The sequence below is a fragment of the Pituophis catenifer genome, unplaced genomic scaffold, assembly GCF_029215685.1.
Source record: "Pituophis catenifer annectens isolate HBS135680 unplaced genomic scaffold, rPitCat1.0.hap2 SCAF_16, whole genome shotgun sequence".
Taxonomy (NCBI): Eukaryota; Metazoa; Chordata; class Lepidosauria; order Squamata; family Colubridae; genus Pituophis; species Pituophis catenifer.
In genome coordinates, this window is record NW_027256896.1 from 16,851,286 (window position 1) to 16,872,099 (window position 20,814).

At 44.8% G+C, this 20,814-nt stretch overlaps 1 protein-coding gene across 1 annotated transcript in view; it reads left to right on the top strand.

The window, feature by feature from the left end:
- Nucleotides 1-20,814, top strand: part of TRRAP (transformation/transcription domain associated protein) — a 98,635-nt gene that overhangs the window by 63,038 nt on the left and 14,783 nt on the right. Inside the window, 11 exon segments of the mRNA XM_070955347.1 lie at nt 2,580-2,654; nt 2,657-2,704; nt 2,706-2,723; nt 2,725-2,775; nt 3,925-4,059; nt 4,061-4,099; nt 6,023-6,113; nt 8,438-8,637; nt 9,804-10,065; nt 16,879-17,104; nt 18,371-18,588. Of these exon segments, the coding sequence (XP_070811448.1) occupies nt 2,580-2,654; nt 2,657-2,704; nt 2,706-2,723; nt 2,725-2,775; nt 3,925-4,059; nt 4,061-4,099; nt 6,023-6,113; nt 8,438-8,637; nt 9,804-10,065; nt 16,879-17,104; nt 18,371-18,588 (1,363 nt within the window).

The following is a 20,814-nucleotide window of genomic DNA, read 5'->3' on the forward strand; positions in this document are numbered from 1 at the left end:
AAGAAATTTAAATCGGGGGGAAAAGGGCCAATTAGTTGAGCCAGAAAAGTGCGATAACCTCTTTCCTTTTTAAACCCAAGCCCAGGAGCCGTGTTCAGAGCATTTCCTCTGCGGAGGAAGGGCGGTTTAAATAATTTATATGACCCTGCCCTGTCTGGTCCCGGTTTGGGGGCAAGGGTATAATCTTCAAACATCACTTCACCTTGTCTCTTGTCAAAAAGAAAGAAAGAAAGAAAGAAAGAAAGAAAGAAAGAAAGAAAGAGAAAGAAAGAAAGAAAGGAAAGAAAGAAAGAAAGAAAAAGAAAGAAAGAAAGAAAGAGGAAGGAAGAAAGGAAGGAAGGAGGGAAGGAAGGAAGGAAGGAAGGAAGGGAAAAAAACCTTACATAGAGGGAACCGGAGACCTGGTTTTTTTCTATTTTATTATATTGTCAAGATGCTTCATTAAAACCTAGATTGAGTTGTGATCCTTGGCTAGGCCTGTAAAAAGAAGAAAGAAGAAAGAAAGAAGAAAAGAAAGAAAGAAAGAAAGAAAAGAAAGAGAAAGAAAGAAAGAAAGAAAGAAAGAAAGAAAGAAAGAAGAAGAAGGAAGGAAGGAAGGAAGGAAGGAAGGAAGGAAGGGAAGGAAGGAAGGGAAACCTTACATACAGGGAACTGGAGATCTGGTTTTTTTTTCTATTTTTATACTATCCAAGATGTTTCGCTAAAACCCTAGATTGAGTTGTGATCCTTGGCTAGCCTGTGAAAGGAAGAAAGAAAGAAAGAAAGAAAGAAAAAAAGAAAGAAAGAAAGAAAAAAAAGAAAGAAAGAAAGAAGAAGGAAGGAAGGAGGGAAGGGAAGGAAGGAAGGAAGGAAGGAAGGAAGGAAGGAAGGAAGGAACAAACCTTACATACAGGGAACTGGAGATCTGGTTTTTTTCTATTTTATACTATCAAGATGTTTCGCTAAAACCTAGATTGAGTTGTGATCCTTGGCTAGCCTGTGAAAGAAGAAAGAAAGAAAAGAAAGAAAGAAAGATGAAGGAAGAAGGAAGGAAGGGAAGGAAGGAAGGAAGGAAGGAAGGAAGGAAGGAAGGGAACAAACCTTACATACAGGGAACTGGAGATCGTTTTTTTTTTTCTATTTTATACTGTCAAGATGTTTCGCTAAAACCTAGATTGAGTTGGTTGGCTTGCCTGTGGAAGAACCAGGATTCGGAGTTTATTCGGAGAGAAGGCTCACTCAGTTTTGCAAGCCACTCAGCACTGGAGACCAGGGGGGATTAAAGAGTTATCAAAAGTGCTTGTGATCGAAAACGCCCAGATGGGAGGCAGAATGGAAGCAGGAGCAGCAGCAGCAGCTTTAAGACAAATCCAGTTGGTTGAGCCGTCAAAAGGAGAAATACGGCCAGCCATTTATCAGCTTGTTTGGGAATAAGTTGTAACGGCTTTGCAAGAGTCTGGGATGCTTGAAAGCCCGTTAGCCGGAAAGGAGAAGACGAAGAAGACGGGAACTGAGTTAATATCGAGGCTAATTAGCTCTTTAATAAGCTATTTGACAGGGCTATTTTGCATTTGGTGATGTGTTTTCAGCCAGTCTCGTCCGCTTTTTTTCTTTTCTTTTTCCATGGGAGACAAATTCCTTGTGTGTCTAATCACTCTTGGCCACTCTTATTCTATTCTATTCTATTCTATTCTATTCTATTCTATTCTATTCTATTCTATTCTATTCTATTCATTCCATTCCATTCCATTCCATTCCATTCCATATTTTCTATTCTATTCTATTCTATTCTATTCTATTCTATTCTATTCTATTCTAATTCTATTCTATTCTATCTATTTCTATTCTATTCTATTCTATTCCATTCCATTCCATTCCATTCCATTCCATTCCATTCCATATTTTCTATATTCTATTCTATTCTATTCTATTCTATTCTATTCTATTCTATTCTATTCTATTCTATTCTATTCATTCCATTCCATTCCATTCCATTCCATTCCATTCCATTCCATTCCATTCCATATTTTCTATTCTATTCTATTCTATTCTATTCTATTCTATTCTATTCTATTCTATTCTATTCTATTCTACTCTACTCTACTCTACTCTACTCTACTCTATTCTACTCTACTCTACTCTACTCCACTCCACTCCACTCCACTCCACTCCACTCCACTCCACTCCACTCCATTCCATTCCATATTTTCTATTCTATTCTATTCTATTCTATTCTATTCTATTCTATTCTATTCTATTCTATTCTATTCTATTCTATTCTATTCCATTCCATTCCATTCCATTCCATTCCATTCCATATTTTCTGTTCTGTTCTGTTCCGTTCTGTTCCATTCCATATTTTTCTGTTCTGTTCCGTTCCGTTCCGTTCTGTTCCGTTCATTCCAGAGACAGCAGGATGTGGGAACTAGTGGGTTTCTTTTTCCCTGTGTCGTTTTGTTCATTTTCAAGCCTGGGAAATGCAAGGACAGTTGTTTCGGCTATTTGAAGTAGCCGGTTCCATCCTTGCCTTCTCTTGTGTTGTTGGCTTAACGTGCCGCAAATAACCTTCCCCTCCGTGATCTCCCCCAGGTCTGAAGAAGGCCAACAAGGCGTTCTCGGCGGCCGTGCAGATGCACGATGTGTTGGTGAAGGCTTGGGCCATGTGGGGGGGATTACCTGGGAAAACATCTTTGTCAAGGAGCGCCAGCTGCACCTCGGGGTCTCCCGCGCTGACTTGTTACCTCCCACGCCTGCCGGCACCAGAACGAGAGCAAATCCAGGAAGTATTTAGCAAAGGTGAGTCTCTTTTCTTTTGGAGAAGAAACGGCCTTGAAGGAGAGATTCCTACATGATCCTCTTAGCTTGGTTGACTTGATTTTACAGCTACAGTCGGCTTATGACAACAATTGGGGGAGAGACTTTCCAGCGCTAAGGGAGGTGGCTGTTGTGGTGACCTAGGCTTCCTGCGTCATTAAAACACACGAGTCGTCCCAAAAACCTCTTTTATTGCAACAGCTTATGAATTACGTTCAGTCACAGCTTAGTCCCAATTAGTTGCAAAAAGTTAGCCTGCAATGCTGCATTGTAACAAGTTCACCACTATGCCTACCTTCCTTCCTTCCTTCCTTCCTTCCTTCCTTCCTTCCTTCCTTCCTTCCTTCCTTGCCTTCCTTCCTTCCTTCCTTCCTTCCTTCCTTCCTTCCTTCTCCTTCCTTCCTGCCTGCCTGCCCTGCCTGCCTTCCTTCCTTCCTTCCTTCCTTCCTTCCTTCCTTGCCTTCCTTCCTTCCTTCCTTCCTTCCTGCCTGCCTGCCTGCCTTCCTTCCTTCCTTCCTTTCCTTCCCTTCCTTCCTTCCTTCCTTGCCTTCCTTCCTTCCCTTCCTTCCTTCCTGCCTGCCTTCCTTCCTTCCTTCCTTCCTTCCTTCCTTCCTTCCTTCCTTCCTTCCTTCCTCCCTCCCTCCCTCCCTCCCCTCCCTCCCTCCCTACTTCCTTCCTTCCTTCCTTCCTTCCTTCCTTCCTTCCTTCCTTCCTTCCTTCCTTCCTTCCTTCCTTCCTTCCTTCCTTCCTTCCTTCCCAAGCTATACCAGACTTATATACCACTTCACAGTGCTTTTACAGCCCTCTCTAAGCGGTTTACAGAGTCAGCCTCTTGCCCCCAACAATTTGGCTCCTCATTTTGCGCACCCTCGGAAGGATGGAAGGATGAGTCAACCTTGAGCCGGTCAGGATCGAACTCCTGGCAGCGGGCAGAGTAAAGCCTGCAATAGACTGCAACCTTTTACTTCTTATTTTGCGGTTTTGCTTCAGTCCCAGAGTTGCGGGTGCTTCATCGCTGGAGGTTTGGGAGAAAAGATTGGAAAGCCACTTGTCCGGGATAAGCTCTCCCTACCTCGATCAAGGGGTTGGACTAGAAGAGCTCTAAGGTCCCTTCTACTTCTGTGATTCTAGGTTCTTTGGCTCCTGAGCTTTGATGACGACAAGAATACGCTGGCCGATGCCGTGGACAAGTATTGCATCGGCGTCCCACCCATCCAGTGGCTGGCTTGGATCCCACAGCTCTTAACCTGTTTGGTCGGATCAGAAGGGAAAACTCCTCTTGAACCTCATTAGCCAGGGTACGGAGGTGGAGGAAGGGAAGGAGGAGGGCGCCGTTGAATGGGTAGCATTCTTGAATAGTTGAAGGTGAAGGTAAAGATTCCCCTTGCACATGCGTGCTAGTCGTTCCTGACTCTAGGGGGCGGCGCTCATCTCAACTATCTGTCAGCATTCTAGTGCTGCCATAAAGAGAAGAAGAAGAAGAGGCTTGACTTTTCACCTACTTATTTTCCTCTGTAGATAATATCCCCTAGGAGATGGATGGGAGGGGGGGACATTCCTGTGAGTTGAAGTCAGGAGGTGGGGAGACTGACTTGGAAGATGACCAATGAGACGCTGAGAATTGGGGAACGGAAAGGGAAGGGTTTTGGGGTCAGAGGGTTAGTGTCGGCTACGACGGAGTCGGGAACAGATTGTTGTACTCAATAAATGGAAGATTTCAGCAAAGATTATTTGTTTGGAAATGCAATTTATTTGAGATGACATCGAAACCTGACACTATCACTTTCAACATACATCTCCTCATTTAATTATCCCACCTCATTTTGTATTTTCCCTAAAGAAACCCAGCGTTATTGTCCTTATCTTTGTTGTTAAACCAATCATTTTTACTTCTTAATTGTTAAACACAGCATAAACATTTGTTTTAGCTGTTGAACACAACATATCCTTTTATTATTTTTTTTGGCTGTTACACAGCATGCCCTGAATTTTTGCGGGGCTATGGAACGATTCTGGGGAAGGGGGAAACACCCAGACTTCGATGGATACAAAAATGGCTCCAAATTTATACTCCGGATGGGACTCTATTTCGGGTAGATTCCCCCTTCAAAGCTTGTGCAACAGCTCTCTGTGGTGAGAGGAAGGTCGGTCAGATTTCAGATTTGTATAAAATCCTCTCCACAATCGCAACTTAGGCGTCCTCCTGGATGCACGGCTGTCTTTAGAAGAGCATATGACGGCCGTGGCCAGGGGGGCTTTTCTATCAGGTTCGCCTGATACGCCAGTTGCGTCCCTTTCTGGATCGGGACTCCCTACGCACGGTCCACTCAAGCACTCGTCACTTCCCGCCTGGACTACTGCAATGCTCTCTACATGGGGCTCCCCTTGGGGTGCACCCGGAGGCTGCAGTTGGTCCAGAATGCGGCCGCGCGGGGGATTATGGGAGCGACGGGGCCGCTCACATATAACACCTCTCCTACGCGAGCTGCACTGGCTTCCTGTGGTCTTCCAGGTGCGATTCAAGGTGTTGGTGATCACCTTTAAAAGCGCTCCATGGCTTAGGGCCGGGGTATTTGCGAGACCCGCCTTCTGCTGCCCGATAGCCTCCCTCCGGCCGGTTCGCTCGCACAGAGAGGGCCTCCTCAGGGTGCCCGTTGGCCAGACAGTGCAGGCTGGCGACCCCCAGGGGGAGAGCCTTCTCTGTGGCGGCGCCTGCCCTCTGGAACGACCTACCCCCTGAGTTACGCACGATATCAGACCTCCCGTCAGGCCCTAAAAACACACTTATTCCATCTAGCTGGGCTGGCTTGATCCCGTCCTCCTCAGTTTTAATTGAATTCGGTTTTAATTTGGGTTGTTTTAAATTATTTGGGCCAAAATTATTTAATTGTTTTTAAATTGTTTTTTAAATTTTGTATACAATGTTTTATTTTGGCTGTGCACCGCCCTGAGTCATGCGGGAGAAGGGCGGTATAGAAATAAAATAAATAAATAAATAAAATCGTCACGCGAACCTTTTGGTTTCGAGACAAACCTAGCTTTTCCGACACCCCCCTCCCTCCCTCCCTTCCTCTCCCTCTCCTCGCCTTTAATATAAATCATTATTAATTGATTTCACGGAGTCCAAAAGCTAGACGTGAATCCTTGGGCAGATCGTCGTATCACAACACTACGGAGACGGCCAGTGAATTTTAACGCGCGCTTCGTTTTTTGGTTTTTCACGCTATAGGTTGGACGTGTCTACCCTCAAGCGGTTTACTTCCCCATCCGGACTCTCTATTTGACCTTGAAGATAGAACAGCGGGAGCGCTACAAAAGCGGTAAGCGGGGAATCCCAGTGCTAACAACAACATGAGGGACCCGGATTGTGGGGGGCAATAGCTGACTTTGTATAAAAAAGAACACCGCTTAGGGGGGGGCGAAAGCCCTACTAAGCAGGTATATACAAAAGTATGAAGGGCTATTGCTTAACGCATTGTAAGCCGCTCTGAGTCTCCGGAGAAGGGCGGCATATAAATCGAACCAATAAATAAATAAATAAATAAATAAATTTATCTATCTATCTATCTATCTATCTATCTATCTATCTATCTATCTATCTATCTATCTATCTACCTACCTACCTACCTACCTACCTACCTACCTACCTACCTACCTACCTAGCTACCTACCTAGCTACCTACCTACCTACCTACCTACCTACCTTATCTATCTATCTATCTATCTATCTATCTATCTATCTATCTATCTATCTATTTATCTATCATCTATCAATCTATCCTTGGTGGCTCAGCAAACTAAAGTGCTGTTAAGTAGCACCAGCTGCCTGCAATTACTGTGAGTTCAATTCTCACCAGGGCTCAAGGTTGACTCAGCCTTCCATCCTTCCGAGGTAGGTAAAATGAGGACCCCGGTTTGTGGGGGGCAATAAGCTGACTTTGTATAAAAAAGAACACCGCTTGGGGGGGGCCGAAAGCCCTACTAAGCAGGTATATACAAAAGTATGAAGGCTATTGCTTAAAAGCATTGTAAGCCGCCCTGAGTCTCCGGAGAAGGCGGCAATATAAATCGAACCAATAAATAAATAAATAAATAAATAAATAAATAAATAAATAAATTATCTATTCTACCCTACCTACCTACCTACCTTATCTATCTATCTATCTATCAGATAGCTAGATAGATAGATAGATAGATAGATAGATAGATAGATAGATAGATAGATAGATAGATAGATAGATAGATAGATAAGGTAGGTAGGTAGGTAGGTAGGTAGATAGATAGATAATTTATTTATTTATTTATTTATTGGTTCGATTTATAAAATAAATAAACAAAGAAAGAAAGAAACAAGGTTGTTAGGTCAGGGAAAACGGAGTGGCTTTGCTTCGGGTGAGTTGGAGAGATAGGCAGATCCTTCCTTAGCCTTCTTTACTAATCAAAGAACGGGATTAGATGGTCTTCGTTGAACCTCATTGAATTGCTGTTTTAATGATCTTTTCGACGATGGGTGGAATTTAGCCGTTCTTAAAATTTGCAACTGCAGTCAGGGTGGTGTTTGGTGATCTCTGAGCTTGGTGGTTTTCTTTGCAGACCTTTCATGACCAAACTAGGTGGTATCATCAGTGCTAGAAGGGAGTGGGGGTTTGTGGAGGAGAGAAGGAGGAGGAGAAGATGGGGAAGGAGGAGATGGAGGAGGAGAAAAGAGGACTGAGGGATCCTTGGTGGTGTCTGAGCCTGGTTGGTTTCTTGCAAGACATTTCATGACCAAACTAGAGGTAACATCATCAGTGCTGTAGGGGAGGGGAGTTTGTGGTGAGAGGAGGAAGAGCGGGAAGAGGAGGAGGAGGAGAAGAAGGAAGAGGAGGAATGTGGGATCCTTGGTGCTCACTGAGCGTAGTTGTTTTCTGGCAGATGTTTCATTACCCAACTAGATAATGTTATCAGTGTTACATGGAGAGGAAGAAGAGGAGAAGGAGGAAAATGAGAAGGAAAGGGGGACTGGGACTGAGACTAGGACTGTGGGGGTCCTTGGTGCTCTCTGAACTTAGTAGTTTTCTGGCAGATGTTTCATTACCCCATCTAGGTAATGTTATCAGTGTTAGATGGAGAAGAGGAGGAGGAGGACTGGGTGGGAGGACTGGTGCTCTCCGAGCTGGATTTTCTTGCAGACATTTCATTAGCCAACTATGTAACATTATCAGTATTAGAAGGGGAGTGGGGTTTTGTGGAGTGGAAGAGGGAGGCAGGGAAGGAGGAGGAGGAGGCAGAGGAAGAGGGTGGGGTCTTGCTTGGTGGTTTTCTCTCGCAGACCTTTCATTACCAAAACTAGATAACATTGTCAGTGGTGAAAAGGAGTGGGGTTTCTGGTGACAGGAGGAACGGGGGGAAGAGGAGGAGAAGGAGGAGGAGGAGGAACGTGGGATCCTTGGTGCTCTCTGAGTTTGGTAGTTTTCTCTCAGACCTTTCATTACCAAACTAGATAACATCATCAGTGCTAGCCCTTGGGCCTCGAACTTAAAGCGTCTTTGAGTTAGAGTTCCAGAAGCTTTGTGTTGTATCGCTTTCCCAACTTGATCTACTTGGAAGGGCTGACACCTCCTCCTTCCCATCTTCTCTCTCTCTCTCCAATCCCAAACCAAAGATTCCGGGCAGCAGCAGCCGAGTTCCGTCGGAAGCCAGTCTCATTCCGCGTCGGATCCCGGGCCGATCCGAGCGACGGCCCCGATGTGGCGATGCAGCCGTATCATGCACATGCAGCGGGAGTTGCATCCGACACTCCTCTCGTCTCTGGAAGGGATCGTGGATCAGATGGTCTGGTTCCGAGAAAACTGGCACGAGGAGGTAGGCCGCCCTTTCGAATCGGTCGATGGCAGCGGTGGGGGCTTCCAAAATCTTTAGCAAGGGGTTTCTGTTAAGGATATTGTTGTTGTGTTACCAACCAGCAGAGTGTATGCACAAGGAAACGTTGCTGAGAGCAATGAATAAGAGTTATGCAAACTGGTTTATCAAAAGCTTACTTTATAGTAGGGAAAACAGTCTCATAGTCTTTGAACAAATTCCAAGTCTTTGCCAGTTAAATCAGTCCAGTAGTTACAGATATCTTCTTACCAAACAAACAGTAGTTGGTTAGAATAACAAACTCACTCTGGTTCACAAACCACGATGGTAGCAGATCCATCAAACGATGATTAGCAGAATGTTAGCAACTCCTCACTATGGTAGCATATCATAGCAGCTTCATCACAATGGCAGCATATCATAGCAGCTTCATCATCAAACTGAATACTTTACAATACCTTGCTTTAAATACTCCCACAACTAGTCGTCACCTAATTACAGCATGACTCAGCATTACAATGAATACCTTTAAAGTAACATAATACATTTACAGATTAAAGTTACAGTACACTTATATTGCCTGGACAACTTGGTTTAGTTTAGTTTAGTTTTATTAAATTTGTATACCGCCCTACTCCCGAAGGACTCAGGGCGGTGAACAGGCACAGGATAAAATACAGAAAATACAAAAGTTAAAAACAATTTAAAACCAAATGAAATAATATTGGCCCACGACAATTAAAATCCCAATAAATTGAAAACAAATTAAAATTGCGATTTAAAATTGAAAAGAAAGGGGAGAAAAAATTAGGGCCAGGCCGGCTTGCTGGAATAAAAGGGTCTTAAGAGCACGGCGGAAGGGTGCGCAGATCCGGGATCCTCGGATATGGCTCAAACCATATCCTAACAGGTTTCTCTGCCCGGTTGCTGGGTGGGCGTGACCATGGTGGGTGTGGCCTAGTCGGCCTCCTGCACTATCGGGGGGGGGGGGAGGGCTTTTTGTCCTCCCCGGGCTCCAGAGGCTTTTCTTGAGCCTCCAGGGAGGGCGAAAACAGCGTCCTCAACAGCCTCTCTCTCTCTCACTCTCTCTTCCTCCTCCCTCCCTCCCTCCCTCTCTGTCTCTCCCTCTCCCTCTCCCTCTGTCTTTCTCTGACCTCTCCCACCTTTAGGTTCTCCGACAACTTCAGCAAGGCCTCGCCAAGTGCTATTCGGTGGCCTTTGAGAAGAGCGGGGCCGTTTCCGATGCCAAGATCACACCCCACACCTTGAATTTTGTCAAGAAGCTGGTCAGCACCTTCGGCGTGGGCCTGGAGAACGTCTCCAACGTCTCCACCATGTTTTCCAGCGCGGCTTCCGAATCGCTAGCCAGGAGGGCTCAGGCCACAGCTCAGGATCCCGTCTTTCAGAAACTTAAGGGCCAATTCACAACAGGTGAGATATTCCGAGACAGGCCAGAAAATTCAGTTTGGGTTTGTTTTGTCCTGATCCTGAACCTCAGTTTTATATTAACCAGGATGAAACCCGAATCTGAAAGCTCCCAGGTTTTTCCCCACCCGAAAGAAAACCCAATTCCCTTTCCCCCTGCACCCACATGTCCATCACATGGTCCAATCAAAGCACCGTCCCAACTGGAGATGCCTCCCAGTTCAGCCTTCCAGGTGCAGGGCAAGATGTCCTTGACTCTCAGAGAAAGGAATGTTATTAGGACTACATATCACTCTGGCTCCATACAATCCCCCCCTCCCAGTTTCTCACAGTAGTAAATGTGGCAGGCCTGAAGATCCAGTGCAAAAGATGGCGTCCAGGCCTGACATGTAATTCATTTGGCAGAAAATAAGAATTTTGATTAACGGGAAACGGGAAGAGCCTCTCGGTGCCGCTGGATTAATGGCAATTTAATCACTCTACTGTTCCGCAGCTGATGGAAATCTTCCGGATTTATAATTTCTTTGCTGCCATTATATAGATAGTCAGTCCTCCGATGCCAAAGCTCTTAATCCACCTGTCAGTTATTCCGGTGTTTCAGAAGGAAGTTCAGAGCCGAGTCTAAAATGTACCTTCCCTTCAACTTAGATTGTCATGTTTTTTTGTTCCAAATCCGAAGCCCTTCCACCACCGCAGGTAATCAAAGATTGGATTTCGGGATTGATGCCAAAAAGGAGATTTTGTTTCTAACCTCATTAAACTGTCGGTAGAAGCGGCTCATGCCATTCACGTTGCTGTTAATCCTTTGCCTTTTTAAATTTTTTGTTTTTTAAAAAAAAGTCTGGATCAGGGGTGAAATGCTCCCGGTTTGGACCGGATCGCCCGATCCGATAGCGATGGAGGCGGGTGGTTCGGAGAACCGGTAGCAAAAATCCCTGGCCTTCCCCCATGCCCAGCTGAGCCGCGCGATCATCAGAGGCTTTTTTTTTCTTTTAAATGCCTCTGACGATCCCAGCTGAGTTGCCTGATCGGCAGAGACTTTTTTAAAAAAGCCTCTGTCGATCAGGCAACTCAGCTGGGATCGTCAGAGGCATTTAAAAGAAAAAAAAGCCTCTGATGATCAGGCAACTCAGCTTGGATCGTCAGAAGCATTTAAAAGAAAAAAAGCCTCTGACGATCAGGCAACTCAGCTTGGATCGTCAGAAGCATTTAAAAGAAAAAAAGCCTCTGATGATCAGGCAACTCAGCTGGGATCGTCAGAGGCATTTAAAAGAAAAAAAAGCCTCTGACGATCAGGCAACTCAGCTTGGATCGTCAGAAGCATTTAAAAGAAAAAAAGCCTCTGACGATCAGGCAACTCAGCTTGGATCGTCAGAGGCATTTAAAAGAAAAAAAGCCTCTGACGATCAGGCAACTCAGCTTGGATCGTCAGAAGCATTTAAAAGAAAAAAAGCCTCTGACGATCAGGAAACTCAGCTTGGATCGTCAGAAGCATTTAAAAGAAAAAAAGCCTCTGACGATCAGGCAACTCAGCTGGGATCGTCAGAGCCTTTTGAAAGCATTTTTTTACGATCTCTTCGGTGAAGAAAAAATGGTTTTAAAAGTTAAAAAAAAAATTGGCCACACCCACCCAGTCACATTACCCCCTCCCCCCCCCCACCAAGCCACGCCCACAGAACCGGTAGTAACTTAGTAGTAATTTTAGATTTCACCACTGGTCTCGATGTCATTAAACGAGGACAGCGTGAAGCCTTTCTCGGCACCCTAATTAATTGCGTCGCCTCTCGCCATTCCCATCCGGCCCCGCGAAGCAAAAACAAGAACCAGGAAGAAGACAGAAGCGAATTAAAGTGTTTTCGGTGGAGGAAAAAAAACGATTCCTGCTGTACAAAGAACGACTCACATTTTTTTTTTTAAAAAAAACCGCCCAAAAATCTTAACACTGCTGATTATTTTTCCACCCCGATTTTGCATATCGTTGGCAAGGTGGTTGTATTTCCTCCCCCCCCCCCCCCGTTGGGGTGGGAGCATATTTCGGGCGCTTCAGGTAGCCGTAATTACCAAACCGTGATTGCGTCTTTCTCACTCGTCTGCCAAATCTTTTACTGCAATTGTTCACTAGAGGGTAGACTTGGAATTAAAGTTGAGGTGTTTTTTTTTTTTTTTCTTTCTTTCTTTCTAACCTTCATCATTGACCCAAAGAGATGCTGGAAAAGATTTGGGGCATTTCTTTCTTTCTTTCTTTCTTTCTTTCTTTCTTTCTTTCTTTCTTTCTTTCTTTCTTTCTTTCTTTCTTTCTTCCTTCCTTCCTTCCTTCCTTCCTTCCTTCCTTCCTTCCTTCCTTCCTTCCTTCTTTCTTTCTTTCTTTCTTTCTTTCTTTCTTTCTTTCTTTCTTTCTTTCTTTCTTTCTTTCTTTCTTTTTAAAAAGTGTTTCTTACAATAAATCTAATTTATAATTAATTAATTTATTTATTTTAATTCTGGGGTGTGGTGGCTCAGTGGCTAAGACGCTGAGCTTGTCGATCGAAAGTTTGGCTGTTCGGCGGTTCGAATCCCTAGTGCTGCGTAAGGGGGTGAGTTCTTGTGACTTGTCCCAGCTTCTGCCAACCTAGCAGTTCGAAAGCACGTAAAAAATGCAAGTAGAAAAAATAGGGACCACCTTTGGTGGGAAGGGAACAGTGCTCCGTGCATCTTTGGCGTTGAGTCATGCCGGCCACATGACCACGGAGACGTCTTTGGACAGCGCTGGCTCTTCGGCTTTGAAACGGAGATGAGCACCGCCCCCTAGAGTCGGGAACGACTGGCACGTATGTGTGAGGGGAACCTTTACCTTTACAAATAAATCTATGGCGAGATGAATTTGAACCATCCATCTCGTTCTTAACGGGCATCCCGCAAAATGTTTTTGATCGGTGGCCTGTTGGGTAGACTGTTCGTTTCCTCAAGGCACGCAAGCTTGTTGGGTATCACAATGCATTATCAAGCAAGCTTGACAATCCTACGATCGAACGCGAGGACATAAATCGCGTTTGTGAATAAATGGGTTGGCTCTGTGCAAACCCCCCCCCCGTCCCCCGGAGAGACAGCATCCCTTCCCTGCTTCACCTGTCCTCAGGTACGCCCGCCATTAAACGAGGAGGCTGTTGACAGAGATGAGTTGAAGGTGCCTCAAAATGGAAGAGGCCCTCTTTGTATTCTTGTCCCCCCCCCCCCCGTCAATGATTGGGTTATTTTGATGTATGCGTCGTACTCCGGAGCAGGGCTGAAAAATTTTAGTTTTGAGATGGCAGCCTGTTTCAATCTTCGGGGCCCCTCTGGGCCAGCTGGGGATGATGGAGGATGATTTTCAAGCACGTTTAGAGGGCATCGCATGGGTAAACCCGGTGTATGGATGTCTTTCTGCGGCTTTGAAGGCTGGGTTGGGGGGTGGGGCGGTTGAGGGCATTTTGAAAACCTGGCGACGTGCCGATAATCTGTCTTAGTCCCTCCTAAAGGGATTAAAAATATTGGTATTTGAAAAGAGGGAAATCCAGCTGTTGAAAGCTGCTCAGCAAATCTTTTTCGTGCCTTGTTTTCTGAGTAACATGGAAGGTGGGGGAAGGGAGGAGGAGAAGAAGAATGAGGAGGTGGAGGAGGAGAAGCAGAAGAAGGAGGAGAAGCAGAAGGAGGAGGAGAAGCAGGAAGAGGAGAAGCAGAAGGAGGAGAAGCAGAAGGAAGAGGAGGAGAAGGAGAAAAAAGAGAAGCAGGAGGAGCAGGAATAGGAGAAGCTGGAGAAGGGGAGAAGCACAAGGAAGAGGAGGAGAAGGAAAAAGAAGCAGGAGGAGCAGGAAGGGGAGAAGCTGGAGAAGAGAAGCAGAGGAGGAGGAGAAGCACAAGGAAGAGGAGAAGGAAAAAGAAGCAGGAAGAGCAGGAAGAGGAGAAGCAGGAAGGAGGAGGAGGAGGAGAAGCAGAAGGAGGAGAGTAGCAGAAAGGAGAAACACAAGGAAGAGGAGGAGAAGGAGGAGGAAGAGAAACAAGATGAGCAGGAAGAGGAGGAGAAGCAGAAAGGAGGAGGAGGAGAAGCAGGAGGAGGAGAAGCAGAAAAAAGAGAAGGAGGAGGAGGGGGGCAGAAGGAGAAGCAGAAAGGAGGAAGAGAAGCAGGAGGAGGAGGAGGGGGCAGAAGGAGAAGCAGAAAGGAGGAGGAGGAGAAGCAGAAAGAGAAGATTAAGGAGGAGGAGGAGGAAGTGGGCAGAAGGAGAAGGAGGAGGAAGAGGAGCAGGAGGAGGAAGAGGCGAAGGAGAATTCCAGATAGAAGATGCTTGTGTCAAACCTTTTATTAAATATATGTTTCTCTTTAAGGAGTATTACCTTTCCCATTGGTCCTTTTTTATAGGATGGCCCTGAAAATAAAGATTTCCATTTTGGGTTAAAGGTAAAGGTTCCCCTCGCACATATGTGCTAGTCGTTCCTGACTCTAGGGGGCGGTGCTCATCTCCGTTCCAAAGCCGAAGAGCCAGCGCTGTCCGAAGACGTCTCCGTGGTCATATGGCCGGCATGACTAAATGCCAAAGGTGCACGGAACGCTGTTCCCTTCCCACCAAAGGCAGTCCCTGTTTTTCTACTTGCATTTTTTACGTGCTTTCGAACTGCTAGGTTGGCAGAAGCTGGGACAAGTCACGGGAGCTCACCCCGTTACGCGGCACTCGGGATTCGAACCTCTGAACTGCCGACCTTTCGATTGACAAGATCAGTGTCTTAGCCACTGAGCCACTGCGTCCCTTTTGGGTTAATGTGGAGCTTAACAAATCCCAGCCACCAGTTTTGTTACTTAAACACAACGGGGCGGATTCGGCGTATAAATACTCGAAAGACACCGAAGTCTGTCTTTTCCCATCCTCGGATTCCTCTTTCAATTAAATTTTATAAAACCCTTCCAAAGCATTTCACAGTAAAGCAACTAATAACACAGAATCGCATGTTATTAAAGATGATTACAGGGGTAATAAAAAGGAGACGTTTGGGGACCAATGGAATACAAAGTGCGAGACAGGCCATGAAAATAATATTAGGGAGGGGGGAAAATGGATTAAAACTATCCAGTGTCAACTGCCTGTCAATTGCTGTTTAGGAACAGTTCTAATGAAAATGCCAGACCAAACTAGAAAATATATGTGCTGTCAAAAATCTTGAAAGGCAGATATTGGCATCTCTAAGCAAGATAATTCCAGTGGCACCAACAACTCATCTATTGCTGTTTTCCTGATATAACTGTTATGGATAGTTTTCTTTCTTTTCTTTTCTTTTTTTAAGAAAAAAAAACCATTTACTAAACTGGTATAAAAACAGAGAAGAGAATAACAGAGTTGGAAGGGACCTTGGAGGTCTTCTAGTCCAACCCCCTGCTTAGGCAGGAAACCCTACACCACTTCAGACAAATGGTTATCCAATCTCTTCTTAAAGACTTCCAGTATTGGAGCATTCACAATTTCTGGAGGCAAGTTGTTCCACTGATGAATTGTTGTAACTGTCAGGAATTTTCTCCGTAGTTCTAAGTTGCTTCTCTCCTTGATGAGTTTCCACCCGTTGCTTCTTGTCCTGCCCTCAGGTTCTTTGGAGAATAACTTGACTCCCTCTTCTTTGGGGCAGCCCCTGAGATATTGGAACCCTGCTATCATGTCTCTCCTAAGTCCTTCTTTTCACTAGACTAGACATACCCAGTTCCTGCAACCATTCTTCATATGTTTTAGCTTCCAGTCCCCTCATCATCTTGGATGCTCTTCTCCGCACTCTTTCTAGAGTCTCCACAACTGAGTCTTTACTTATTGGGCAGTCTATAAGTTGAATGAATTGAACGAACGAATGAATGAGATTTGATTTCTAAACAAATCTGAATCTTTGGGCATATTTTCCTTAAAAAAAAAAGAAAAGAAAAGAAAGATAATATGCTTCTGTAGAGCAATATGATCCCTGCCTGCCTTTTTTTTTTTACAAACAAAATTGTCTTTGATTCCTGCTTGGCCTGGGGGTTGGACTAGATGACCTACAAGGTCCCTGGTTTTTTTTTTTTTGTTCTGTTCTGATTTACTGCACATCTAGTTAACCTTTCGGAAGTTGACTTGATTTGAAAGAAATGACCTACCTACTTTTATGCAATCAACTGTCACACAGAATGAAATGTTCAGGGGTTGTTTTTTTTTCTCCTTTTATAAGTAGAACTCACAGCCTCCTGATTGTGAGGCGAGAGCTCCGCCTCTAGGCCACCGCACCACCCAAATACCGGAAATCATATAACTTGTGAAAAAATCGGCAAGAAAGCCGTGTCTTCCCAGATTTCCTACACCTCTGAAGATGTACGACGTTCCTATTTGGGGTTTTGTTGCTTTTTTCTGACGCTTTTCATTGTGACATCCATTTAAACCGGTAGAAAGAAGAGGGAAAGGAAGCAAAATTCTGAAAACCAACTTTTTTTTTTTTTTTTTAATTTGATTTATATGCCGCCCTTCTCCGGAGACTCAGGGCGGCTTACAATGTGCTCAGCAATAGCCTTCATACTTTTGTATATTTATGCAAAGTCAGCTTATTGCCCCCACAAACTGGGTCCTCAATTTACCCACCTTAGAAAGGATGGAAGGCCGAGTCAACCTTGAGCCTTGGCGAGATTCGAACCTGCAGTAATTGCAGGCAGCTGGTCTTAATAACCAGCTTAATAACAGGGTGCCTTAGACCACTGTACTACCACGGCTCTTACGGAGTCTGCGCCACAGGTATACCTTAATGCTTTTTTCATCTCAGTTTCTAACAAATGCTTGCTTCTTTTTTTTTTTACTTTCTCTCTCGTAGATTTCGACTTCAGCGTGCCGGGTTCCATGAAACTCCACAATCTCATTTCGAAACTGAAGAAATGGATCAAAATCCTGGAGGCCAAAACCAAGCAGCTGCCCAAATTTTTTCTCATCGAGGAAAAGTGTCGTTTTCTTAGCAACTTCTCTGCCCAGACAGCCGAAGTGGAAATTCCTGGGGAATTCCTGATGCCAAAACCGACTCACTACTATATCAAAATTGCCCGGTAAGAAAAGGCTGGTAAAATAAAGAACTTGGTTGTAGTGTTGTATGGTTCTCGAGAAACAGTTGTCTTTAAGTTTTCTTTTAATGGATGCATTGAAAATCTTTTCAAGGTGTGGCTTTAAGAGCAAGATACTTTTGATGGTAGAGGACACTGATAAAAGAAAATATTTGTAACTCGGGATTGAATTCTGGGGTCCTTGGTGCTCACTGAGCTTAGTTGTTTTTTGGCAGATGTTTTATTACCCATCTAGGTAATGTTATCAGTGTTAGATGGAGAAGGGGAGGAGGAGGACTGGGTGAGGAGGACTGGAAGGCCCTTGGCACTCTCTGAGCTGGGTTTTCTTGCAGACATTTCATTACCCAACTGTGTAACGTTATCAGTATTAGAAAGGTTTGTGGAGTGGAAGAGGAGGCAGGGAAGGAGAAAGCAGGAGGAGGAGGAAGAGGAAAGTGGTGGGGTCCTTGACTCTCTCTTGAGCTTGATGGTTTTCTTGCAGACATTTAATTACCCAACTAGGTAACATCATCAGTGCTAAAAGGAGTTTGTCTCTTAAACAGAGAGCAAACCCCCCACTTCCTTCTTGCAGGGATGATGTGCTAAATTAAGAGCGGGAAACGGCCACCAGTCAGTTTTTTTCCAGTGCCGTCGTAACTTCAAAACGGTCACTAAACAAATGGTTGCACAATCAAGGACTACCTAGTATACAGACCAGTCTTTTCCAAGCTGGGACTCATGGGGCCTGTAGTCCAAAGCTTCCTCGAGGAGGCTATCGTTTCAATAAGGCTGGCGCTCAGGAAATCGCCCATCCCGCCTAGAGGTTGCGTTGTTTCTGGCTCAGCAAACTTGTTCCCTTCCGTCTCCCTCTGCGCGTGTTTGAAAGAAGTTTTTGTCGTTCCGTTTGGAAGAGACAAAAGGATTTGTGTGTGTATCTCCGGAAGCTTTTTCACCGAAAACACTAATCTCGGCTGAGCCCCATAATAGGGAGAGAAAAAAAAAAACACGGCGTTGCTTAAAAGCTTGTATCATTATAAAAATTCATAATGCCAGTGTTTGTCAAAACGGCATAATGTGCTTCCTATTGTTAGCTTTTTAAGTAAGGTAATAGAATTCCTCCTTTCTCTCTCTCTCTCTCTCTCTCTCTTTTTAAAAAAATCTGGCTTTCATCTCGAAGGAGAGAAACGAAGCTTTAGAATTGGGGAAACTCGGCTGCTTTATATCTTTCTCTTTTTTTTTGTTCTCTCTTCTTCTTCTTCTCTCCCCCGATAGATTTATGCCCAGGGTAGAGATCGTACAGAAACACAACACCGCAGCTAGAAGGCTGTATATCCGAGGCCATAATGGGAAGATTTACCCCTACCTCGTCATGAACGACGCTTGTTTGACCGAGTCGCGTAGAGAGGAACGGGTCCTGCAGCTCCTTCGCCTCCTCAACCCCTGTTTGGAAAAGAGGAAAGAAACCACGAAGAGACACCTGTTCTTCACCGGTGAGTTTGAAAAGATGGAGGTAAAGGTAAAAGTTCCCCTCGGACGTATGCGCTAGTCGTTCCCGACTCTAGGGGGCGGTGCTCATCTCCGTTTCAAAGCCGAAGAGCCAGCGCTGTCCGAAGACGTCTCCGTGGTCACGTGGCCGGCATGACTCAACGCCAAAGGCGCACGGAACGCTGTGACCTTCCCACCAGAGGTGGTCCCTATTTTTCTACTTGCATTATTTATGTGCTTTCGAACTGCTAGGTTGGCAGAAGCTGGGACAAGTCACGGGAGCTCACCCCGTTATGCGGCACTAGGGATTCGAACCGCCGAACTGCCGACCTTTCGATCGACAAGCTCAGCTTCTTAGCCACTGAGCCACCGCGTCCCTCTAAGAGAAGATGGAGAGGCGCCCCCCCAAAAAAATTGCTTTAACGTTGTGGGGAGGGGGGGGTGGAGAGATTGCAGTGGTGGCTGAACGGTAAGAAGACGAATGGGCCAAAAAATGAGAATATTGAAGATAGAATCATAGGGCTGGAAGGGAGCTCAGAGGCCTTCTAGTCTGACCCACTGCTAAAGGCAGGAGACCTTATCCCAGTCTAATGGTTAGCCAGGTCTATTTTTGAAAACTTCCAGTGTTGGAGCATTTACAACTTCTGGAGGCAAGTTGTTCCACTGATGAATTGTCGCCACTGTCAGGAAATTTCTCTTTAGTTCTAGGTTGCTTCTCTCCTTGATTAGTTTCCACCCATTGCTTCTTGTCCTTCCCTCAGGTGCTTTGGAGAATAGCTTGACTCCCTCTTCTTTGGGGCAGCCCTTGAGATATTGGAACAATGCTATCATGTCCCCCCTATTTCTCCTTAGTTTTAGGTTGGATCTCTCCTTGATTAGCTTCCACCCATCGCTTCTTGTTCCACCCTCTAGTGCTTTGGAGCATGTTAAGGATATTGTTGTTGTGTTACCAACCAGCAGAGTGTAGAGCACAGAGAAACGTTGCTGAGAGCAATGAATAAGAGATGTGCAAACTGGTTTATCAAAAGTTTACTTTATAGTGAAAAGACAATCTCATAGTCTTTAAATCAATCCAAGTCTTTGCCAGTTAAATCAGTCCAGTGATACAAAAACTCTTCTTACCACACAAACAGTAGTTGGTTAGAATAACAAACTCACTCTGGTTCACAAACCACGATGGTAGCAGATCCATCCAACCGATGATAGCACAATGATAGCAACTCCTCACACAATGGTAGCTTATCATCAACTGAATACGTTACAGTACCTTCCTTAAATACGTTCACAACTAATTACAGCCTGACTCAGCATTACAAGGAATCAGCAGGAAAACTTTAAAGTCACACAATACATATTCATATTAAAGTTACAGAACACATATATTGCCTGGACAACATGTTAGGCCCAAACCATATCCTAACAGAATAATTAGAAATTAGAAAGCAAGAAAGAGGATTAGGGGACTGAAAGGCTAAAACATAGGAAGAACGGTTACAGGAACTGAGCATGTCTAGTTTAATGAAAAGAAGGACCAGGGGAGACATGATAGCAGTCTTCCAACATCTCAGGGGCTGCCCCAAAGAAGTAGGAGTCAAGCTATTCTCCAAAGCACCTGAAGACAGGACAAGAAGCAATGAATGGAAACTGATCAAGGAGAGAAGCAACTTAGAACTAAGGAGAAACATCCTGACAGTGAGAACAATTCATCGGTGGAACTACTTGCCTCCAGAAGTTGTGAATGCTCCAACACTGGAAGTTTTTAAGATGTTGGATAACCATTTGTCTGAAGTGGTGTAGGGTTTCCTGCCTAGGCAGGGGGTTGGATCAGAAGACCTCCAAGGTCTTCCCTTCCAACTCTGTTATTCTATTCTTCATTGGAGGTCCTTGGACAGAGACTGGGTGATTGTTTTTCAGAGCAGGAAGTTGGACTGGTCATAAAATTGATTTACTTAACAACCGTCTTGCTTAGCAACAATGGTCGCAGTTGTAGTCTTACCTGCAAAACCTCTGTTGGCAAAATAATATAACACTGGCATCGTTAATTCATAGCGCTCTGTTAAAACGTCAAGATTTCTCTTCGGTTGCAATTTATGTCCGTCGTTTTTTGCTTCTCAATTATATTTGATTACAGTATTCAAACAAAACCTTTTGGTTCTGGAGGCTTTATTTATTATATATATAGAGAGAGATATATATTTTAACATTCCGTGAGTGTACTGATGGCTGAGTAT